The 23,259-nt window shown below is 41.8% G+C and overlaps 1 protein-coding gene across 4 annotated transcripts in view; it reads left to right on the top strand.

Moving 5' to 3' along the window:
- The window catches only part of oxsr1b (oxidative stress responsive kinase 1b), an 82,686-nt gene that overhangs the window by 6,039 nt on the left and 53,388 nt on the right, over positions 1–23,259 (top strand). For all 4 annotated transcript variants that reach the window (XM_080418217.1, XM_080418218.1, XM_080418215.1 and 1 more), the window contains exon 2: positions 12,566–12,678. In XM_080418217.1, the coding sequence (XP_080274343.1) occupies positions 12,566–12,678 (113 nt within the window). The remainder of the gene's footprint in view (positions 1–12,565; positions 12,679–23,259) is intronic.

Raw genomic sequence — 23,259 nt, 5'->3', positions numbered from 1 at the left:
GATAAACCCCTTGAGATGTTTCGTCTCGTTTTCTAGGGGTCCTTATTACAAATATACTTAGAGCACAGTAAACAGACAGAATAATACAACAAATACATCCATGCATACACAGACAAAGACACAATACAAAACAAAAGCTCTGCTGTAATTGGCCGCTCCCACCCCACATAATCACCCACAAAACGTCATGCGTTGACATACATACCCATATGAACAAAACTATAGACCGTTACATACAAGCACATGCAGTAACATGCAATATCATGCCCATAAGAATTCACAAAATACAAATATGCACAGTGTATTCAATACACTTCACAGGACCGATTATGCAAAACAATTGGAGGCAATTAAAAGCAGGAGCAGGGTATTTGAAGATGAGTAAAGATGGATAAAGGTAATGAAGGTAATAGAGTTAAGGTACTGGGAAGATTATTCCAATCGGATGGAGTATGTCTGTTGTCCATCTTTTGTTTTGAGGACATCGTCGTGCCAGTGCTGTTGTAAACTTATCTGTTTCTCTGTATTTGTATTCGGACTGATGTAGAAGTGCATGTGATTTGATGATGGAAATATTGAATATCAAATCATACATTTTTTTAAAACTTTTTTACTAAATTGGTCAAAATATTGGTAATCGGTGGTCTACTGTAGGTCTCTCCAAAATTGGGGATCTGCATCGGTCACAATAATCTGTATTTTGTGACACAGAGGCTGGTTGCCACTGGTGTGATGGCGAGCCATGTGTGACATTTCTCATTGTGCCCTGGAATAATGTGCGGAATGTGAGTGAGGCATGCAGAGGAAATGTAATAAAGGGCGGATGGCGTCACACGGTGGACTGGCCTGCCGAGGGCAGGAAAGGCAAACACAGGGCTGCTGCCATGCCGCTGGTCACGGCTCATGAAGGAGGGCATTGACACTGCCCCCGTCCAGGGGCCTGCTCCATTTATGTAGCAGCTAATTCCAGTGCTCTGCTAATCCTGTGAGATTATTTTGGGGGGGCTCAGTTTTTTGTTTGTATTTTCCCCCTTTTTTTTTGTCACTCACCACCAACAAGTAATCTAAGTTAGTGAATAGTTTTTCTTCAAATGGACTTTTCGGTACCCCATCTTTTTCACCATCATACATCTGCTGTTAGAGTACTGTATGAGCTACAATTGTATACAATATATATATACTGTATAATGTGTACTCTATACATATTTTTTATTTTTCTAAGATTTTTTCTGCCTTTACTGATAGTACACAGTGAAGAGGGAGAGAGTCGGGGAGTGACCTGCAGCAAAGGCCCAGCGGGCTTGGGAATCGAACCCAGGACTCCCTGTCAGGCATCAGAGCTTATGTGGGACACTCATTCACTCAGCTATCGACACCCTCTAAATATCAATATTTTAATAATTTATATTAATATTTATATATATTTTAATATTTCCTTAATACATGGAGATATACTAAAAAACTATTCATCACGTTTGGCTGTTAAAAAATGTGCTTGAATGGTAGTTTAAAAAACTCTTACCATGCACCTTGGCTGGCAAGCCAGTCACGAAGTGTTAGCCGTGTAGACATTTTTTTTGACAGTTCATTTTACAATGTAAGCCTGTTATACCACGTATCAGTGCTATGCGGTTTGCTGTCTACTCTACATAATGACACACTTCAAAGAGATGGATCAGAATGGGCCTTTTCCTGAATGCAAGCATTCCATGCTGAGGGACGTCGACTCAACTTCCAGAAGAGCAAACAGCACTTAAATAGTTATTAGGTTGAGACTAGGCCAACTCGGGACTACCTTGCCTAGGCACTTAAAGAGATCTATTGTGAACAGTAAGCTCTGGTCTTGCATGTGCCCTGCATTCACCCATTAAAACCGGAAAAGCATCTGTGTCATTTTAGATTTTAGCTATATATGTATATATATATATAGCACATTGGTTGGCTATTCAAAAATAGCAGATATACAAGCTCATAGCGCGTCACTTCGTGCTGCACTATGAGCTTGTAGATCTGGTATTTTAGGAACACAGAGGGGGCAGGGCTTAAGCAATTACAGCCTGTCCCTAATGGCCTTCTAAGAGCACCTACAAAGTTTGGGGGTTTAGCATGCTGGGAACTGGAGTTATGGCTGTTTAAAGCCCAGCCAATAGGAACACAGAGGGGGCGGGGCTTAAGCAATTACAACCCGTCCTTATTGGCCGTCTAAGAGTGACCTACCAAGATTGGGGCCAGCCAATAGGAACACAGAGGGGGCAGAGCAACGGTGCGCCTCGCAGGTCCGTATGTTACATTTGTGACGTCTACCTGCCCGCTCACCTGCCCACCCTCTAGGCAATTTTAATTTAGGATTAAGATATATCCATATTTTTTTTAAAGCAAACATTTTAACTCAACTCTTTGCTTCTGGAAGTCCCTGGAACAAAATATTTTGAGATGGGGGCGTCCTTGCCAAATACTTAACATAATATTTTTGGGGGTCCTTGACATGACAAAAGTTTTAGCACCAATATAGCAACATAACACAACATTTTTCAGAAAACCGTTAGGATTTAGAAGACTTTTTTTGGTTCGGCCTCAGGTCCTAATGGGTTCAAGAGATCTATTACCGTACGCTCTGGTCTTGCATGTGCCCTGCATTCACCCATTAAGAGGTTAACCAGTCTTAATGCTCATAAGGCAGTGAGGTCTTCCCATGGGTGACTTGACCTGTTTAGGGGAAAACATACTGTTGAGTCTCTGTGCTTACAGGAAACATTGGCTCCTTTTTTTATAAAGAGCATGATTGTTTTGTCAATGTTTCTCCTGACATTTCATTTAGTAAAGTTATTGGTCTCTAATAAGATTAATATAATGAAGCACTTTTAAATGATGGAAAACATCCGAAGGCTTAATGAATAGCTGGGCATCAATCAAAGAAAGAAAATGGTAATGACTTGAAATAAAATTTAAAACTTTACAGCTGTTCACAACAATTGATGCCAGACCAATGGAAAAGTAATAACTTGTGTTCATATATGTGACTTGTGATATCTTCATATTTAACGTTGCTTAGTGTGTACTGTTATGGATTACTATAGGGCAGTGGTTCCCAAACGTTTTAGCTCAAGACCCAAAAGAAAGTTTGACGTTTGCCCTAGACCCAAATTAGTGAAAATAGCTGATCTACAAGCATTTAACGCATCGCTTCGTGCCTTAAACCATTTATATATTTATGGAAATGATTTTTGAAAAATTGTATTCATGAAACTTTTGAAAGAGATGTTTTTAATTGATGAAAAGTACAGATTTATTTTTGTTTTTGAAAAGTACAGATTTATTTTTGTTTAAACTTTTTTAAATCTTTCGAAATGATATAGATATTTTTTTTTAATGTAGGAAACGAAAAGGGGAAATTTACTCGCGACCCATAAATATTGGGCCGCGACCCAAACACGGGTCCCTACCCACTGTTTGGGAAACAGTGCTATAGGGTAGATACTTGCTGATATACCGTCTTGACCACTTGTTGGGTATGCAGCGCTGCTGATGCTAATAACTTGCAGTGGAAATGTATTCAATTTAAAGGAGTCCTTAGTCGTCACCCATTTTCAACCTACCTTCATACAATAGATCCTCGCAAATGCACATTATAAGATGGCACCTTTTCTGTCTTCTCACTCTGTCTGTGTCTCAGAGGAGGGCTGTGGACAGTTCAGTACTGATGGTGCCTACCAGTGACATCATAGGTAGGAGGTAACTGATAGGCAGGTTTCTGAACTGTTCATAGCCCACCAAAGAGATGAGTAGATGGAAATTGTGCCATCTTATAATGAGCATCAGTAAGGACCACCAGTTATATGAAGATAAGGTTGAAAATGGGTGATGTGCTCCTTTAAGAAAGATCTCCATGAGTTAGGCGGGCAGTGGTTCTCAAACATTTTCATGTCAAGGACCCCCAAATTGATATGCACTTGGCCGTGAATCCCCCATCTGAAATGATTGTTTGCCAGGTACCCCCCTATGAGAAGATTTTCTAAATCGGTATTTCATATTTCATTAGGGCCCTTTTGGGATACCTATCCTGAGTTGAATAAGTTCTATCGCTTAGTAGAACAAATAGGAATGCAAAGTAAACGGTTTGCATTAGCCTAATTAAAATAGACCAATTAAAATAGACCAATCATGAATGAAATATCCGAGGTATAAAATGGGGTAAAAGTGGTTAAACAGATTTTGATGCTATATTAACTCATTTTGCTGTGGGTCCCCGGACCACACTTTGAGAACCACTGAGTTAGGGCATGAAAGACGGATGTGTACTTGGAAAGAACACTGCCCTTCGAGTTAGTCAGTATGACGAGGGCTAGCCTACATTGATTGAGGGATGTTTGACCAAAATAAGTTATTGTGAATTCCTTTTTGCCATTAATAATCATTACTGCCCTAGAGTGTTTTCTCAACAGTCTGTGGTAAATATACCACCTCACTTAAGACTGCGATCTACAAACTGAAATGAGTTCAGCGGAAATGAAATATGAAAACTAAAGAAGAGCCTAATGTGATTCCATTCCAGTTCTAACACAGGCCTTTTAATTACTTCCAACCAGGCTGTTGTGAAACAAACAAACACACCACATCAGCTGGGTCTGCTTTACTCAATTTTGCCTAATGTGGGGTAACTCAATATAATGATTTGATTTAGACATCAACATTCAAAACAAGCTAAACCCAGCTTGTTGGTACAGTTTAACGCACTTAAAAATATGCATTGGCGACTACATTATGTGTATTTTATCTTTTTGGGGTCAGATAATCCTGTAACTTTATTAATGAATCCATTATTCTAAAAACAGCCACTAGACTACTATTGGCTGGCAGGAGGATATCCTTCATTGATTTGTTTTACTTACACACGCCATTCTCATGCTGTGTTTAATTCATGCTGTATAGGATACCATCCCCACGCCTTGTTTGTCCCTCTATTTATTTGGTTCTCAAAGTGGGGTCTGGGGACCCCCAGGGGTCCTTGGGGGGTGTACCAGGGGGTCCCTAGCAAAAGTAGTTAATATAGCGTCACAATTATTTTAACCACTTTAACTATTATTTGATACTTTAGCTGTTCAGAAATAGCAGATATAGCACGGCTCATAGCACGGCACAGAGTAGCGGTCCAGGCACCCTAGGCTGCAATCCGCGGGTTCGAGTCCCGATCCCGACGACCTTTCCTGCGTGTCACCCCACCTCTCTCCCCATTTCCTGTCAGCTATACTGTCCTATAAATAAAGGCATAAAAGCCCCAAAAATACAGCAGCACCGTGTCGACGTACCAGCACAGCTCTGTGAGGCAGCCTGCGCTGTCTAGGTCGTCCCTGTCTGTTTGATATTCAGCCTTTTGTGTCTGCGTCATGAGACCGTTTGGCACATTGGACGTCGCTCAAAGCCCTGTGGAGCCTCCACAATGCACCCCCCAACCTCTCCCCTTTGTGACGACGGTGCTTTTGTGCCGCTCCTCCCGCCTAGATGACGGCACCTCTTATCTTCTGTCAGGAATCGCTGCTCGCTGTCAGTTACAGACAGTACTTTGTTTTCAAAAATCACGATTTGGTCTACGACATATCATTTTAATTAGGCTAATGCAAACGGTTTGTTTGTTCTGCTAAGTAATTGAACTTCTTCAACTCGGGATAGGAATCCCAAAAGGACCCTAATGGAATATAAAATATTGAATGATCACTTAACTGGATTAGTGGATTAAGAACAATGCAGCCAAAGAACACACAGCTGACTCTGTGCTCATTTGAGCAGACTAATAAGAGCTTCTTAGGAGGGAGAGCAGGCCTCCAGGAATCCAGGTCCTGATCCTGGCATTGTGTCCACGTGTCCTTGAACAAGACCTTGAAACCAGGGGGTCGGCAACCTGTTTTGACATGAAGTGCCATGTTTTTCATTTTCTTGGTTCTTCCAACAAATTTTGATTTCCCATGTACATAACAACCTTATAATTATTATTTTTAAATATTTTCTCTCACATCAGGACATTGTAATGATCATCAGATTCAGAATAATAACTATCTCCCAGATTCCCTCCCAGTTCAAGAGTTTTCAGAGTTTGAATGAATGTAGAATTATGTGCAGGATGTTTTGCATACAGATGTGAGGGGACTTAATTACCCTACATTTAAAAAAAAAATATATGTACTGTGTATGTCTCTCTCTCACACACTTATGTCAGTGTGCCAATGATCATCCTCCCCTGTGCCAAATGTTGGCACCCTTGCGTGCCTAAGGTTGCCTACCCCTAAACTGAAGCTTTCTCGATGTGTGGATGTAATACGTAAAGGGCTTTAGTTTGGATAAAGGCGGAGCTCACAAAAGCCATTTCAAGTGGGGGACATTTCAGAGATAAGTCTGCTGCTGCTGCTCCTCCTCCTATCTCCTATCGTCGGCTCTATTCTAATCTAGACCAGAGTGGTCTCGTACGCACGCACACACAGTCTGAATGCCTTGGAGAAAGTGCTGGTCCTCTGGTTTAATACATTAAATGTGCCATTTGACCTTGCTTACCTTCCCTGGGGAGTGTGGGAGAACCCCCCCCGCCCCACCCCCATCCCCAGAACTCTCCCCTGGGTGCCTGGCCAATAAAACCATGACGACCGCTTGTTTGTTTGTGTGTGGGAATTTACACTCCCACTATGTGTGTAGGGCAACTGAATCCCCCATGGTCCAGCGCCAGGGCCGACTTCTCCATCCCTGGCCCTGCCCCACCTCCAGATTGTTGTATGCTGGTGTGGGGTTTGTTTTATTTATAGTCCCTTTCAGCCCCTTTGGTTGTTTTGAGTGACGGGGAGAATGATCCATGCTTTCTTGGAGGCTAATACTGCAGTGCACTATTGAGGCCAGCAGCGCCGACTGGACATCTTTAAAGTGGATCAGTCGATAGCTCGTCCCAACGTCAATAGCTGCCACTGTAACGAGCAGGTTTTCAAAGATACGTGTGAGCTTTATTTGTGTACTGTACACAGTGGTACTTTTACTTTACTACGCATTTCACTTTCTTGATACTTTACTTCACTTACTTTATTTGTTTATTTGGACAGGACAATGCATATTAATGGACGTCACATGTACGTAAATACACCGGATTTAGCAAAGATGCAAATTTTCATCCGCAGTCCTCACAAAAAACATAAAATCAGAAAATAGACAGACAAACGGTGGAATACATTTACATTACATTACATTACATTACAACATTACATAGGGAACACAGCATAACTATACAACATATATACTATACTATACAAATGTACTTTTTACACCACTACAGCTTTAGTTACTACAGTAGTTGCTTTGCATATTTAGATCATTCATAATCAATCAAATTATTACTCTAAATAATCTTCAGGTTTTTTTTAAATCTTCAGGTTTTTTATAATAGCCGATCTTGAACTTGTGGATTGGCTGTTTTTGAATAGCCGAAGTATAAAATGGGGCTTACGTGGTTAAGCAAGAGAGTCAGCTACAGTATAGGGTGGAATTATAAGTTGGTCCTCCTTACAGTAAGCTGTTCCCCAACCTCCCATGCCCTCAGTACGCTGTGCCCAGATATTAACAGAGTTCTCATTGTTCAGTTTTTTTGCTTGAGCCAGTAGGGAACATGGATAAGACAAAATTTATAAGCCTATATAAAGGGGGGCAGTTATCTGGTTTTTAATTAAAAACTAATGCTGTTGCGGAACACATGACCAAATTCTCCTCATTATTTTCTTTACTCTTTAGGATTCTGACGGAGCAGAGTTGGGGGTAGCAGCGTTGCAAGTAACCTTTTTCCAAAATAATGTAGTTACTTCGTTACATTTAAGACCTATATTTCCCTGTTCTTTCCGTTGCCACAAAGCAAAAGGAAGATCCATCCGTTTCCTGATAAATGGACAAGCTTGTGTCTGTCAACAGAGACTTGCACGGATGTTACACGAAAATCGGTGACCGATGCCTTGCAGTCTGTGGTGATTGCGTAATCATTCTATTCAGTCGGTCACCGCTTTTGGTGTGACACGGCTGGCGGTATTACTGTTCTTGTTTACATTAATTTGTTGCACGTGTGTGACATGGCAGAGATTTGAGAGAAGACAGAGAGATTGCCCTTTTAGTACGGTCGTATTCACACTATTTTTTGATTTATTGGTGAAAGTAGGAGAATGTCGATGCAAATTAGCCATGGTGAAGCCCAGCACAACCCCACAACACAGGTGGTGGTCACTCCAGTAGGCTGCACTTTTATGTTTACCAAACTTCCTTGTAGGTTTTAATCGTCGGTAACGCAAAAATAATCGTCGATCGAATTGTGAGCTAGTCGATCGGCTATTCTCAGCTAAAGCTTTCCCCACAATAACGGAGAACTGAAAATACACTAGCACAGAGCTCTGAGGGATTCCGCTCAACCATATGGGGTTTAAGTGGTTAAGTTGTAACACGGCAAAGCCTCCTGCCAAAGAGGAATGTACTTGTAGCACTGCTCAGCGTCACACATACGCAGAAGATCTCATGGAAACAGTCTGTGTGTGTGTGTGTGTGTACGTGTGCGTGCGTGCATGGTGTTTAACAAGAGGTTTTATCCACAAGCATCTGGTTCTCAGCTTGGAGGAGGCACTGAGGTGACCTCATGCATACTGTACCCATGCCTGGGAGGGAGAGAGCAGGCAAGAACAGAAGGCTGGCATGCCTTCTTAGTACTACACAGTACAGTCTCTCTCTCTCTCTCTCTCTCTGCGGCACTGCTGGAGGAATTGTATTACTGTTCATAGTCATACTATCGTACATCTATCTATAAATTGAAGAAACCTGTTTGTGTGTGACTGTCCTGGGCTTACAACACCTCTTACAACAAGCTTACAACACGTCACTTCATGACTTGCTTGTAGCTTGTAGATCAGCTATCTTTGCAATTTTTACATGTATAAAATGACCAAAAATGTCAATACTTGCTTTGTATTTTTCAGTTATTTGTCATATCTGCCCTGTGCAATTTTTGATTCCGGAGCCTAAAAGGCTTCATATGTTCCAATGTTCAATGCCAAACACACAATTAAATCCTTAATCGTCATTAATTGCGTGACAATTAATCGCCAACTTAAATTTGTAATCGTGACAGCCCTACCTGGACATAACTCGGGCACTGTCGTCTGACCATTTGACTTGAAACGTGTGTCGTAGATCATGATAAAATCATTGCAGTGCATGGCCGAGTGGGAATTCGGTCGGACCAGTGGTTGTCGACAAACAAAAAGCCACGCTTGTCTGTATCTGTCTGTCCATGGGCCTGTGGAGGACACACCTAAGGGGGTGTATGCACCGGCTTCCCTGATTGGCCGAGCTTTGCTTCATGCTTGTGCCGCTGCACAAGTGGTGGGGTGCACATGCACAATTCATGTGCATAGAAATTCATTCTTTTCAGGGCAATGCACAAAATCTCTGTATCTGTTTGTCTGTCTGGTTCTCAATATTTTGTCGATTGTTTGTTAGTGAATACCACAACAGGTACGCTGACAACAAGTTCAACGGGTAATGAACAATTGGATGGGGCTTGCATCGCTCCCGAGTAGTTGCGTGCCGCATAAATAACCCATTGATTGTAATGTATATCTATTGTAATCTAATGTTATTAGTAATGTGGTAACGCGGTGGGTATTAACGTTTGTAGCACGCGCTCCCAACTTGCATCGTTCCTGACTTACATTGTTCCCAACTTGCGTGGTCCGGGCACCGGTTTAGTTATATAAAAAAAGAGATTAGCCCTCTTTTGTAGGATTTAAACTTGGAGCCAATTGATCACCTCATACACACAGCGACCATTTTATGCTTCAACGTCATACAGTCTGAAATTCAGATGTCATAATGTTGGCAACGGCAGTAAGAATGAAAATTTGCAGGAGAGGTAAGAACCCACCCAAGATAATACAAATTAAAAAAAAAGCATTCATAAGACTAAAGGACAGTAGAAAGATACAGACCGGTACAAAAAATATTTTAGTTTTTTTCACATTCCTTCAAGCTCAAGCTACGAGCTTGTAGGTCTGCTATTTTTGACAAATCTAGAAATGTTGTGCAAATCTTTGAATATATTTTATTTGAAGCGAACATTTGTAACTCAAATCTTTGCTTCTGGGGGTCTCTGGAACAAAATATTTTGAAATGGGGGTCCGTGGCCAAAGACACATCATTTTGGGGGTCCTTGACACAAAAAGGTGTGAGAACCACTCGTACAGTAACATATACAGTAGGGTTTTTCAGAAAACCGAATTAGAAGACATTTTGTAGAATCTGCCTCAGGCCTTAATGGGTTAAGCTCACAAGCCCCCCCCCATGTATGAATCCCCCCGATGTGAAGCATATAGGGGGGAAAAATGAATTTCAAGCCCTGCCTTATTGCTGTTGACGTTGAGAGTGAGGTTGTTCTCCTAGCTGACCCCGTGTGTGTGTGTGTGTGTGTGTGTGTGTGTGTGTGTGTGTGTGTGTGTGTGTGTGTGTGTGTGTGTGTGTGTGTGTGTGTGTGTGTGTGTGTGTGTGTGTGTGTGTGTGTGTGTGTGTGTGTGTGTGTGTGTGTGTGTGTGTGTGTGTGTGTGTGTGTGTGTGTGTGTGTGTGTGTGGAAGAGAACTCAGCTCCTCACGCAGGCCTGAGGGCCTCCTGTGTTGAGTGTGTGTGTACTTGTATCACTATACTTGTATTACTTGTGAGGGCCAAATGTCCTCACAAGTATATAGTAGAATTTGAAGAAATTGATATTGTGAGGACCATCTTCCTGGTCCTCACAAGAGAAATGTTTGTTTTAAGACCTGAGGCCGATTCTATAAATGCCCTCTGAATCAGTAGTTCTCACACTTTCAAGATTCTTCAAAAATGTAAAGAAATAGCAGATGTACAGATGTACTGTAAGTTAACAGTACAATCTCGCAAGCTGTTTGATGGTTGCTTTCCTTATCGTGTTCGCTGTGTAAAGCTGTCATCACATAGACCACTTTAATTACAGATGTGACTACACATTTTATATACACAAACATTTCACACAAGTGCGATATGATTACCTGTATATCCAGTGGTTGTTGTTTTTGAATAGCTAATGCAAAAATCTAAAATGGCACGGATGCTTTCCCGCTTTTAATGGGTTAACAGATTTGTGGATTACAATTAGATCAAGATTCAAGTTAGGGTTGGCATTGAGCATTATAGAGAGATTAGGTTTAGGAGTTGGCACTGAGCATTATAGAGAGATTGGCATTGAGCATTATAGAGATTAGGTTTAGGAGTTGGGATTAGAGTTATGCCTGATTTATACAGTACTTACTGTACTTACGTGATGGTGTTGCACATAACTTAGCCCTGTCAGGTTTAGGTTTAGATGTGTACAGGGAGAAGAGGAGAGAACTCGGCTCAGCACGCAGCCCTGAGGGGCTCCTGTCATGTGTTGAGGGTCAGGGGGTCATTAATAAGTACATGTACAGTCTGTCAACAGTGAATATATGAATGGATGTACAGTACAATCTATTGCTGCGGTCAAAGGCAAAATGTAAACAACAAATTGTAAAAATGGCATTACAGAAACAGCCATCGTAAAATGTTGCTGTCTCCACAAGTATGCTAATACGTGTGTGTGTGTGTGTGTGTGTGTGTGTGTGTGTGTGTGATTGTTACACAGAGAGCTGGTGTACATCTCTACACAATATGGGGAAAGCCAGGGGAAGCCCAAGGGTGTGTCTGTGGTGCCATAGCCATGTGTGCTCCTCTGTGATTGTCTGGCTTACATTTTCACAAACCATGTTGTGTTCAAAAGCTCCTCTAGTTTCTTCTTTCCGAGAGCTGTGAAAGCACTGCTGGGGGGTTGTAAATATTATGGTCAACTTATATAAGCGGGTACTCGCACTTTTTGAATGCTCCAAGTGTTTTATTTGCGACATGTTGCAAATGTTTGTTGCAAATAAAACCCTTGGAGCATTCAAAAAGTGAGTTGCGAGTCCCCGCTTTGTTTTCATGATTCTGTTCTTACAGTTTTGCTCAGCACCTAGAGACGGAGGAAGTGCGTTATTTTTTCTTTAAATGTTCAACCTATATTGGACTCCCACTTCTCACACACACACACACACGCACACACACATACACATGCACCCCCCCCCCATTATACACAAACACTCCACTCAAGGCCTGGACCGCTGCCGTAGCGGTCCAGGCCTCAATGTAGCCTGACAGCGCGTCGCGGGGTCGAGTCCCGATCCCGACGGCCTTTCCTGCGTGTTCACTCCCCATCTCTCTCTCTCCCCATTTCCTGTCAGCCTTAAAATGCCACTTTTGTTAAACCACTTGATCTCCCAGCTTCCCTATTCTGGGGGAAACGTTCGGCGATCTACAAGCTCACAACGCAACGTGTTGTGAGCTTGCAGATCTGCTGTTATTGTCAAAATCGACTGAAATAAGAGTGTACCAAATAAGAGCGTACCAAATGCACTCGTTACAGGTCCGATTCTCGTCCCATCCCTAATCCTTTCTCTTGACGCCCTGATAATGAATGTTTGTTGTTTCTGTGTGTGCCTCCAGGGAGTGGGGCTACAGCTGTGGTCCAGGCAGCCTACTGTATACCACGAAAGGAGAAGGTGGCCATCAAGAGAATCAACCTGGAGAAGTGTCAGACCAGTATGGATGAGCTCCTGGTAAGATGCACATATCCGCTCTCTGTCTCACACATTTCCTAATGACGGTATGAAATCTCAAAGTACGGTATCTGACAAAATACCACGTTAGAACATGATGCTGTATTCATCCCCCCTTTAATTAAATGTAGTAATAGTGACCCATCGAAAAACGTGTATGTAATGTATTTTGCTTCAAAGGAAGAAAAGATACTACTGTACTTCATTGAACTGAAATGTGTGCGTGTACAGTATAACTGAAACGCATGCATTTACATTAACATTACATACAAATATTAGTGTTTTACCAGTTATTTGGGGCCCACTTGCAATATCCAAATGTTACTTGACGATTAATTGTCGCTCAAATAATTGTGGTTAACGATTTAATTGCATTTCTGTCATTGAACATTGGAACATTATGAATACAAATTCACATTTGTTTGGTTTTTAGGCTTCGTAAACAATGGGTGCACAGGGCAGATATGACCAATGACTTGCATAATTTAATAACTTTAATAACGCGTTTTGAGCTTGTAGATCGGCCATTTTCACTATGTTTGAAAATATATGAACATTGTAAATATATGAAAATGTTTCAACATCAAGGTTCAAGGTTGTACTTTATTGTTACATCTTGTGTACAGGTACGTAAGAGTAAAACTTCCTTCAGACAATGCAGCAGCATAGGTAATAACAATAGAATAGTGATAGAAAACGTAAAAAGATTTAAAGAAAGAGTGCAAAATGGAAATGATGGAAATGATTATGACAATTACTACGTCAAATAATTGCGATTTATGTAATAATTGTGACAGGCCCCCACCCCCCCAGGTTGGGGAATGGCTGGAATAGAGACGTATGCTCCCTCACAGCATAGCATGGCACTTACAGTATATTGTGGCCCCAGCAGCAGCCCTGTGTTCCGCTTCAGTGATTGCGGAGCCATGGACGCAGTTAGTTCCACTTCTGCTTCCCATTACTGGATTGCTCTCGTATAGCGGCCGCTCCAATCATGCCTGTCACTTCTAACACTCCTCTCTCTCTCTGGCCGTTCTCTCCGTAGTGGGCGAGTTCCTCCTCCGGCCAGCGGTGCCAGGAAACTATTAGACCACAGCGCACCATCTTCCTCCTGAAGGCTGCATTGTTTGTTTTTTCGAGAGCCCACTCTGCGCTTCATTCATAACATGTGTCGCAGTCGTGTAAAGTAACTAAGTACATTTACTCAAGTACTGTACTTTAGTACAATTTTGAGGTGTTTGTACTTTACTTGAGTATTTCCAATTTCCAATACTTTTACTTCTACTCCACTACATCTCAGAGGCAAATACTGTACTCCACTACAATTATTTGAAAACTTTAGTTACTAGTTACTTTGCAGATAAATTATTACAATATAAAACATACATTAACCACTTTAGCCCTATTTTATACCTAGGCTATTTGAAAATAGCAGATCTACAAGCTCATGCGACGCGTTGTAGATCTGCTATTTTCAAACATTTTAGTACTTTTACTTTTGGCTCTTTAAGTACATTTTGATACCAATACTTTTGTACTTTCAATTCGAGTACATTTTTAATTCAGGACTTTTACTTGTAACGGAGTACTTCTACATTGCAGTATTGATACTTTTACTCAAGTAACCACATGCATGTGTCGCATTATGAGTTTTGGAATTACAAGAGAGACCGTGGTGGTGGTGGCGGCTCCCCCCCCCCCCCCCCCCCCCGCACATAGTGATGATCAGATGATCTTGTGTAGATCTCCTTGGGTTTCCTGTGGTTGGTGACTAGCAGGTTGTGTGTGTGTTTCACTCACTCAGTCAGACAGACATTCAGTCAGAGGGCTGGTTGAGGCTTAAGCAGGTCACCAGCCTACGTTGTTTGAGACACTGTGTCACTGCCCTGACGGTATAGTAATTGCCTTTGCAGTGTAATTAATTCAGTTCTTGAGTTGACAACTAAAGCTTTATTAATGTTTTAAATGCAAAAATGAAGCATCCAACGAAAGAAGTGTTTTTGTCTTGTTTTTTCCGTTTGAAATGATGGTAGTAATTAGTGCCAACAATAAATCAGGCTTGATATGATCTGATCTGAACGGTTTTCTGAAAAACTTATGTTGCTATAGCAGACAGTGGTTCTCAAAACCTTTTCATGTCAAGGACCCCCAAAATTATATCTATTTGGCAGCGGACCCCCCCCATCTCAAAATATTTTGTTCCAGGGACCCCCAGAAGCAAAGATTTGAGTAAAACATTTTCGCTTTAAAAGAATCAATGTGACGGCATTGTGACGTGCTGTGAACTTGTATATCTGCTATTTTTGAATAGCCAAAGTATGGCTAAAATCTAAAATGACACAATGACAAGACCTGGTCTTAATGGGTTAAACCAGTTGTGACATTTGTAAATTGAGTAGGATGTGCCCTGGTGTGTCACGTGTGGTGGAGGGGTATAGGCTGTGTCACTGTTGGCAGTGGGTGAGTTTTATGCCAGCTGCTCTTTTGATCCTGATGACCCAAAGACACCCCAGACTCCCTGAGGGGTTTGGGTGATTCGGAGGAGGAAACAGCCACTCATTAGCTTCTTAGGCTACAAACATGATTGAGAGACCTGTAGAGAGAGAGGACACATGGCTTTTATCTCCCTTTCAAGTTGTCAAAATCCTGTTCTGTTACATACTGTAGAGCAAACCTGTGAGAAATAACTTTGGGTGTGAGTGAGTGTGTGCGACTGTGCGCGCGTGCGTGCCAAAATGAACACCCCACCAAATGCCAGTGGCGTGTTGATTTTCTCGTTGGCTGGTAAATGATGGACACTAACCAGCCAGTCAGACAGACGTGTAAAAAAGAATTGGGAGCCAACTTCTATTTGGAGTCAAACTGAATATTTGAAAGAAACTGATTCTGTTTCTGTCTATTTGTGATTCTGCCTAAAGCTCTACTTTAAAAAAAAAGAAGTGGTGCAGCAGCTTGTGTGTGTGTGTGTGTGTGTGTGTGTGTGTGTGTGTGTGATGCAATATGTGTTGCACTTACAAGGACCAATCAAACGAGTAAATTCAAGCGATGTCAGCGGGACGGTGTCCTTTTTTTAAACGAGTGCATCCAGAAACAGCCAGCAAGTGTACAAAACCATGTAAAAGAAGAAGCGTTTTTAGGCGTCGTACCGTTGCATGGTTAGAGGGAGTCGCGTGCCAAAAAAGATCAGGAAGCTAACAATGCAAAGCGTTGTTAGCGTGTAGATTATCATTACATTACAGTCATTTAGCAGACGCTTTTATCCAAAGCGACTTACAATAAGTGCATTCAACATAGGTATCATCATCAACTAATCATTTTCATATTTATTTACTTCAGAGCAATTGACCGTGTTTGAGGATGTTCTGAAAAAAAGCTGTTTGTGTATGAATTGCAGTATTCTACAGTATGTCACTATAGTTTTACTCTGATAGGCTGCTGCTTTACATTTGCCAGGGTAGATTACGTTAGTGCTCATGATTTTATTACATTTTGAGCTGATTATTACATTATGAACTTTTTATTACATTTAAATTATTACATTATGAACCGTTATCACATTATGAGCCGTTATTACATTATGAGCTGCCATACCCTACAACAGGCATTTGATCTCGGAACTTGTCACCATCTTTTTCAGTCCTCATGGGTTTTGCCGGTCTGCCTTCAGTCCACTCAAAATTATGCATATACCTTATGTTGTTTATGATAGCCACTGAAAATTCCATATTATATTATTATTATATTAACACATGGTAATATACAAAAAAATCAATTTCGCGTATTTGACCAGTAAAAACAAATCTGTTGTTGACTGGAGTAACCAGTCCTACATTTAACCGGTGAAAAAAGGGTGTTTCTTCAAAATGTTGGCATTTCGCAGGACTTTTTGATGATCGGTTTGCTATCGCTTCCCAAGTTCCCATGCTCTGGAGGGGCGGTCACAGATTTCTATATGGCAGACAGAGTGCTGTGAAGTTAGAAATGGCACTTTTCAGTGAACAGGATAATAACGGCAATGACGTCGGAAGATCGTCTGCAGGCCTTCAAAAACGTTGTATATCTCAGGTATGTGTGCTTGTATAGCTTTAGCATATAGACGTTAGCAAGTGATGCAATGCTAGTGTGCTACCATATAATCTGGCCCACAGTGGCTGGCCACAGCGCTCCTCAGAGTGGACAAAGGTGGCTCTCGCTGGCCGGTGCTTGTAGATCTACGCTTTTCAGCTTAAAACGCTGATATTGGGGATGAGGGATGGCTCATTGGATCCGGGCTGGCAAGGCGCATCCAACGGTAATTCATCTCTCAACCCAAGTCTGTCTGTTGCTCCCCGGCCGGCCTGGGCGCGAACAACCGCCTCCCACGGAGGTCGAGGGACCACCCTGTTTTCAGACTGTTATCACAGTCATAATTGACATTTATGTTATTTGTTCTTGTTTTAATCTAGCCAAAAAAAGCCAGTAAGTTAAGTTTTTACGTGTGCGTGTGCGTGTGTGTGTGAAGATGCAGCTGGAGATCTGTGGCTGCTTTCTCACCCAGTACTGAACTGAGGCTAACCCCCCCCCGCCCCTCTCCCCTCCCCTCCCCCATCCAGAGGATGAATCAGGAGAATGTTGTTCTGGGATTGTTGGACTGAGTGGTCTCATGGAGAATACTAAGAGGTCAGGTTTCCTGCCTGTGGTTTTCCACCCAGCTTCCATGGCCCGCTGGGTACCCAGTTAAACGTTGAGGAAGCGTTAAATTGAATCCAGATTGCCACCTCTCTCAAGGAGCAGGTTTAAAAAGGAGGATGCCTCACGTTTTTTTAATCCGTTTTTATTTTTCCTACCCTGAGCTGTAACCGAGCCATTTCTCTAACCACAGGACAGGCATTATCTTTAATGTAGCTGCTGTCGGGACTCGGGCCAGAAACCTCGTATTTCCATATTTCGACTTATTGTGTTACGTTTTTTTTCCTCGTAGATTAATGCCCTGCTTTGTTATACAACGGTGTCGCTAGGGCTGTCACGATTACAATTTTAAGTAGACGATTAATTGTCCCTCAAATAATTGCGATTAACGATTTTAATTGTGTGTTGGGCGTTGAACGTTGGAACATGTGAATAAAAAACCTAATTTCCGTTTGCCTTTTAGGCTTCAAAAATTGCACACCTGGGGTAGAAATGACAAATAACTGAAACATACAAAGAAATTACTGACATATTTAATCATTTTCAAAATAGTAGAAATAGTTGATCTACAAGCTCACAACGCGTCACGAAGTGACGCGTTGTGAGCTTGTAGATCTGCTATTTCTACTATTTTTAGTAGTAGTAACTACATTGTATCTCTTGGAACACAGGTTCTTTTTTTCCATTTTGTTAAAAGTAACTGTTTTGGACATTTAGGACACAGCGACGATGTTGTCTGTCTGCATGCTGTGGTAATAATGGTATGCTCTATTTGTTCCTGTTTGATGGGCATGCACCTTGAGTGATTCAAACCACAGCAGAATAATGAGGAAGCCCAATTTGTGTCCTTGGCATTAAAATGTCAATTTAACACCTTTACTCCTTTCTCTCACGCTATTTATAGCGCTTCTGTTGACATGTTGCTAGGAGAGAGGTTGTTTGTGTGTGTGTATGTGTGTGCACGTGCGTGCGCGCGTGTGTGTGTGTGTTGTAGTGGGATTTAGTCCTTGTCATTATTAGGCTCTGTGTAACCGATGGCCAGTGGTGGAAAAAGTTTTTTTTTTAAACTAGAAAAAGTGCTCCTCGGAGCACAAGTCTCCACCAGGTCAGGTAGGTTATTATGGCCTCCTGGTGGCGCTATGATATGCCAATGTGAAAAGGGTGCCATTTATTCCTAGGCTGTGCACGGCAATCGGACACTGCATGCATGATTTGAGGCATTTTGTTCTAAAAATTTGTTTTGCTAATTTTGACCTGCTGGTGGCGCTATAACATTCCAATGTTAAAAGGGTGGCATTTGTTCCTCAACGTAGTGCAAATGTGCATTCAAAGTTTCACCACAATCGGACGCTGCGTTCATGATTTGCGGCATTTTGTTCAAAACGGGCCATTCCTGCAAACATGAATGTCAATGTTAGCCAATCAGGATGGAATATGAAAAATCAAACAGATCCGTCTTGATCACATGACTATAGAGATCATGTGTACCTATTTGCGTGAAATTTGGATCAAATCTGAAGGCTTAATATTAAAAAAAATGTTTTACATAAGTCTGCCTCCTGGTGGCGCTATAAAAGGCAAATGTGAAAAATGCAGGGCAAAGGTTTTTCCTTGGCCTCTAGAGAGTGTGCATACAAAGTTTACACTGATCGGTGCAGTTATAGTAAAAACACGAATCGGCCTGTTACAGCGCCACCATGAGGCTGATTTGAACATTTTCAAATGGCATTTCTTCCTCGGCCTAATGGGAATGTGTGAGCAAAATTTCACGGAAATTGCATGCTGTGTTCATGATTTGAGGCATTTTGTTCGAAACGGAGTACTCCTGAAAACTTTGAAAGCCAATTTTTGCCAATCAGAATATGGAATATGGAATATGAAAAATCTGAAATTAGCCGTTTCTTTTAATGACTATAGAGATACTGTGTACCGATTTGGGGGATTTTTGGCCAACATCTGTAGGAGTACTGTCCAAAAATGTGTTTTGCAAAAAGCGGCCTCCTGGTGGCGCTATAACAGGCCCATGTGAAAAATTCGGGGCAGAGGTTCTGCTCTGGCATCCAGGGAGTGTGTGTGCACAGTTTCTCTGCGATCAAGCCAACGGTGCCAGAGATTAGCTGTACACAAAATGACAGAATGACGGACGGACACACGGACACACACACGGACACACGGACGGACGGACGGACAGGGGCGAAAACATACTCTCGCCATGCCTTTCGGCCTGGCGGAGACAATTACTTAAGTAAAAGTATCAATACTGCAATGTAGAAATACTCTGTTAAGTAAAAGTCCGGAATAAAAAATGTACTGGAGTAAGAGTATAAAAGTGTTGGCATCAAAATATACTTAAACTACCAAAAGTAAAAGTACCCATTATGCAGAATTTCACAGGTTTCAAACGTATTAAAATATTTTGAAAATATTAGATCTACAAGCTCAATATTTTCCTCTGAGATGTAGTGGAGTAGAAGTAACTGTACTGAAAATGTGGAAATACTCCAGAAAAGTGAAAATACCTCAAAATTTAACTTAAGTACACTACTTGAGTAAATGTACTTAGTTACTCTACACCACTGCCGATGACGTAGCGTTGCTTATATAGTGGCCTCTCTGTGTGTGTGCCTTCTGTGGCACCAGTATGTGACCTGCATCGCCCAGCACAGTGATGTCAAGCTGGCCGCCCGGCTGATCAGTCAGCCTGTGACAATGGAGGACATTTAGTTGTTTACTCTTTGAAGGGCTACTACAGGGAAATTAGTGTGGTTTTATTTACCATGAGGAAAACAGAGCTGGCCTCGTCTGGCTGGCTTGTGTTCCAGAATAGGGTTGGGATCCGGAATCGGAAGGAACCGGATCCAACAATTTAGGAACCGGAATTTAGGCTTCCAGAACCGGTTTTATCGTTTTAATTTCAAGGACCACCATAACTCTGACGGTGTACAAATGGAACCAAATGTCCATTTGTACACTGTCAGAGTTACAGACCTTTTTTTTAAGGGTTCATTTGGAACCCTCAAACAACCAAAGTGTGATATACAGACTGTAAAAAAACAAAACAAGTCTTTTAATTTGAATATTCTCTGGCTAAATTCCCCTTCAGTGCTGGCCGACTACAGACTGTTAACTAAGTTATGCAAAAACATTGTGACTGGGAAATAAGTTATGCTAATAGAAAACAACTCATGAATGTAAGACATGGCCAATATTCTAATTCATTTAATTACATTTTTTAAGTGCTTCTGCTGATGTCTCCTGTGGGAAATGCAAACTTAATCCAAAGCGTAGACTATAGTGAGTCAGCAAAAATGTCAGCCACTGTAGCATCCGCTGTTCTTTAGGTGTGTGTGTGTGTGTGTGTGTGTGTGTGTGTGTGTGTGTGTGTGTGTGTGTGTGTGTGTGTGTGTGTGTGTGTGTGTGTGTGTGTGTGTGTGTGTGTGTGTGTGTGTGTGTGTGTGTGTGTGTGTGTGTGTGTGTGTGTGTGTGTGTGTGTGTGTGTTTTGAGGCTGACAGGTTGCAGACAACAACTATTGTAATCGCAACCACACTAGGGCTGTCAGGAATATCCTTTTTTGTATCATATCCAGTGCATTTTCCAAGCGACTATCCAAATATTTGTTCTAAATTACAGTATGTGGCCAATAAATCAAATCAAGGCTCTTTGCGGTGAGACTGTTGTCTCCACAGAGGGGTATGTCACTGGCATCTTTTCCGTGTACAAGCAGGAAATTCCAACTCGTGAATGTTGCATGGCATCTGCACACTGTGCGTAGACTGAAATAATGCAATATAGCGAAACCTCAGCATACTTCCGTCTGGGCTGGCCCACATGAAGCCCAATTGTTGTGACCACGTCGTGTACCTAGCGTTCACGTATACCGGCATGGCTCGGGCATGAACATGTTTCATATCTACATGCACTATTGCAATGAAAAGCTCTTGAAGTAGATATCTATGGGCAGGAATCCGTTCAACGGAGAATGATCTGAGACAATCGGTAGTGGATCTTCAATATAGCTTTATTTCAGGCACGGTTAAGTTACAATTAGCGTAGCATAAGCAAGCAATGGTCACATTCTGAGCTCTCACTCCCCACACATCCACTTCTTTAAGCTGTTCTGTCTTTAGACTTGGCAAATGTAATTGCTCAAAAATCGGACCAGCCATAGCCTCCGTTATAAACTTCACTAATAAGTGCAAAGCTAGTTCACAAGAGCACTGTTGCTTCTGTAGCTGGAATAGGATCAGAAACACAAACGATAATGAGAATTTAATATTATTTGTGCGAGTAAACAAACACAAACCTGGCATAATGATATTGATGTTAATAATAAAAAGCCTAATAATATAATGATGGAATTAGTCTTTGCCCCCTTTTAACCCAATAAAACCAGGAAAGTATCTTTGTCATTTTAGATTGTATCTATATATAGCAACATATGTTTTTCAGAAACCCTTTTCAGACAGTTTTTGAGTTCAGAAACTCTAAAATCTATTTTTGCACATTTTAGTAAAATCTTGAAAGTGTTTGAAAGATTTTGAATTCTTTTGAATTCTTTAATACTAATCTTCTCTTCTTGGTGGTCCCTGGCACAAAACATTTTCAGATGGGGGCCCGTGGCCAAATCCATGTTATTTTGGGGGTCTAAAGTCACCCATTCTGCATGCCTGTCACATACCGTGATGTAAAATGTATGGTTCAAGTGAAGCTAGAGTTCATGGAAGAGAAGTTGGCTACATTACATGTATTTGTTTTCTTTGGCTGTAACAACACATGGAAAAAGGAAATGGTACTTTTTCCACAGACTTGGATTTAGATAGGCATTGTGTGTGGTGTAGACGAGGACATTTCCATTATGCATGGAGATAGGTTTACAGTGACCTAATCGCACAACAAAAGAATCACAACCGAGACGCACATTGTCTGCTGGAAGAGAAGGGAAAGAACGTCCACGTTCTGCCAGAACACAACACAACACAGCATCCTCCCGGTCATCCCATTGTTCCACTGCTCTGGGGTCCTCCACCCTGGTCCACAGAGCTGCAGTGACCTGCCACTTCCACACTTCTGAGAACAGAGGAGGACATGGTGCTGTGTGACCCAAAGCATGTGTGTTTTGAAGCGGGACAGTGGTTTAGCCCTTTACAGCATGTTCAGCCCAACAGCTGTTTGCAGCCCTGGACTCCCTCTTCCTTTTTGGTGTGTCGTCGCCCAGGTGGCACCTAAACCCTAACCTTTAACGTCACAAAAACTATGCCTAAAACCTAACGTTAACCTTAGCCCTAACCTCACAAACACTATGCCTGACCCTAACGCTAACCGCACAGAAACTATGCCTAAACCTAACCTCAAAACCACGTCGACCTGGGCGAAACACAGAGTCCGACAAAAGACAGAGTCCGGTTTGCAGCCCCCCCCACCCCCCACCCTTTCACTGTAAGATCCAGGGGAGGATATGGAGAGAGGATAGGGATGACCCACAGTGCTGGCCATCCGGGCCTGACAGAAATTGACGTGATTCAATTGTTTGATAATGAAAAGCAGTTTGGGCTCAGGGATAAGGGAATGTGGGCCTTGGACAATTTACATGACTGCCAATCATTACATAATAGCAACCAAAACATACAGTACATAATTTTTTTTTAGGAAGCCATTGAATTCCATTAGGCCTGTCCCAGACTAAGAATTTATATAGGCGAATCGGATTGGCCAAATGTTGCCTTAAGTCGACTGGGAGTCGAATTATGCAAAAAAAAAAGCATGATTCGACTGAGAGATTGGCAGGCGAATCAGTCTGATTCGACTGCCAATCTCTCAGTCGAATCATGTAAAAGAAAAAGTTATGCAACAGAGGATCATTCCATTTGGGCTGTGGGGGGTGCTTAATGTCTGATTGAACATATACTTGCTTG

Source organism: Gymnoscopelus braueri (genome assembly GCF_963280865.1).
Source record: "Gymnoscopelus braueri genome assembly, chromosome: 21".
NCBI classification, from domain to species: domain Eukaryota; kingdom Metazoa; phylum Chordata; class Actinopteri; order Myctophiformes; family Myctophidae; genus Gymnoscopelus; species Gymnoscopelus braueri.
This window is presented reverse-complemented; position numbering and strand designations above follow the sequence as displayed.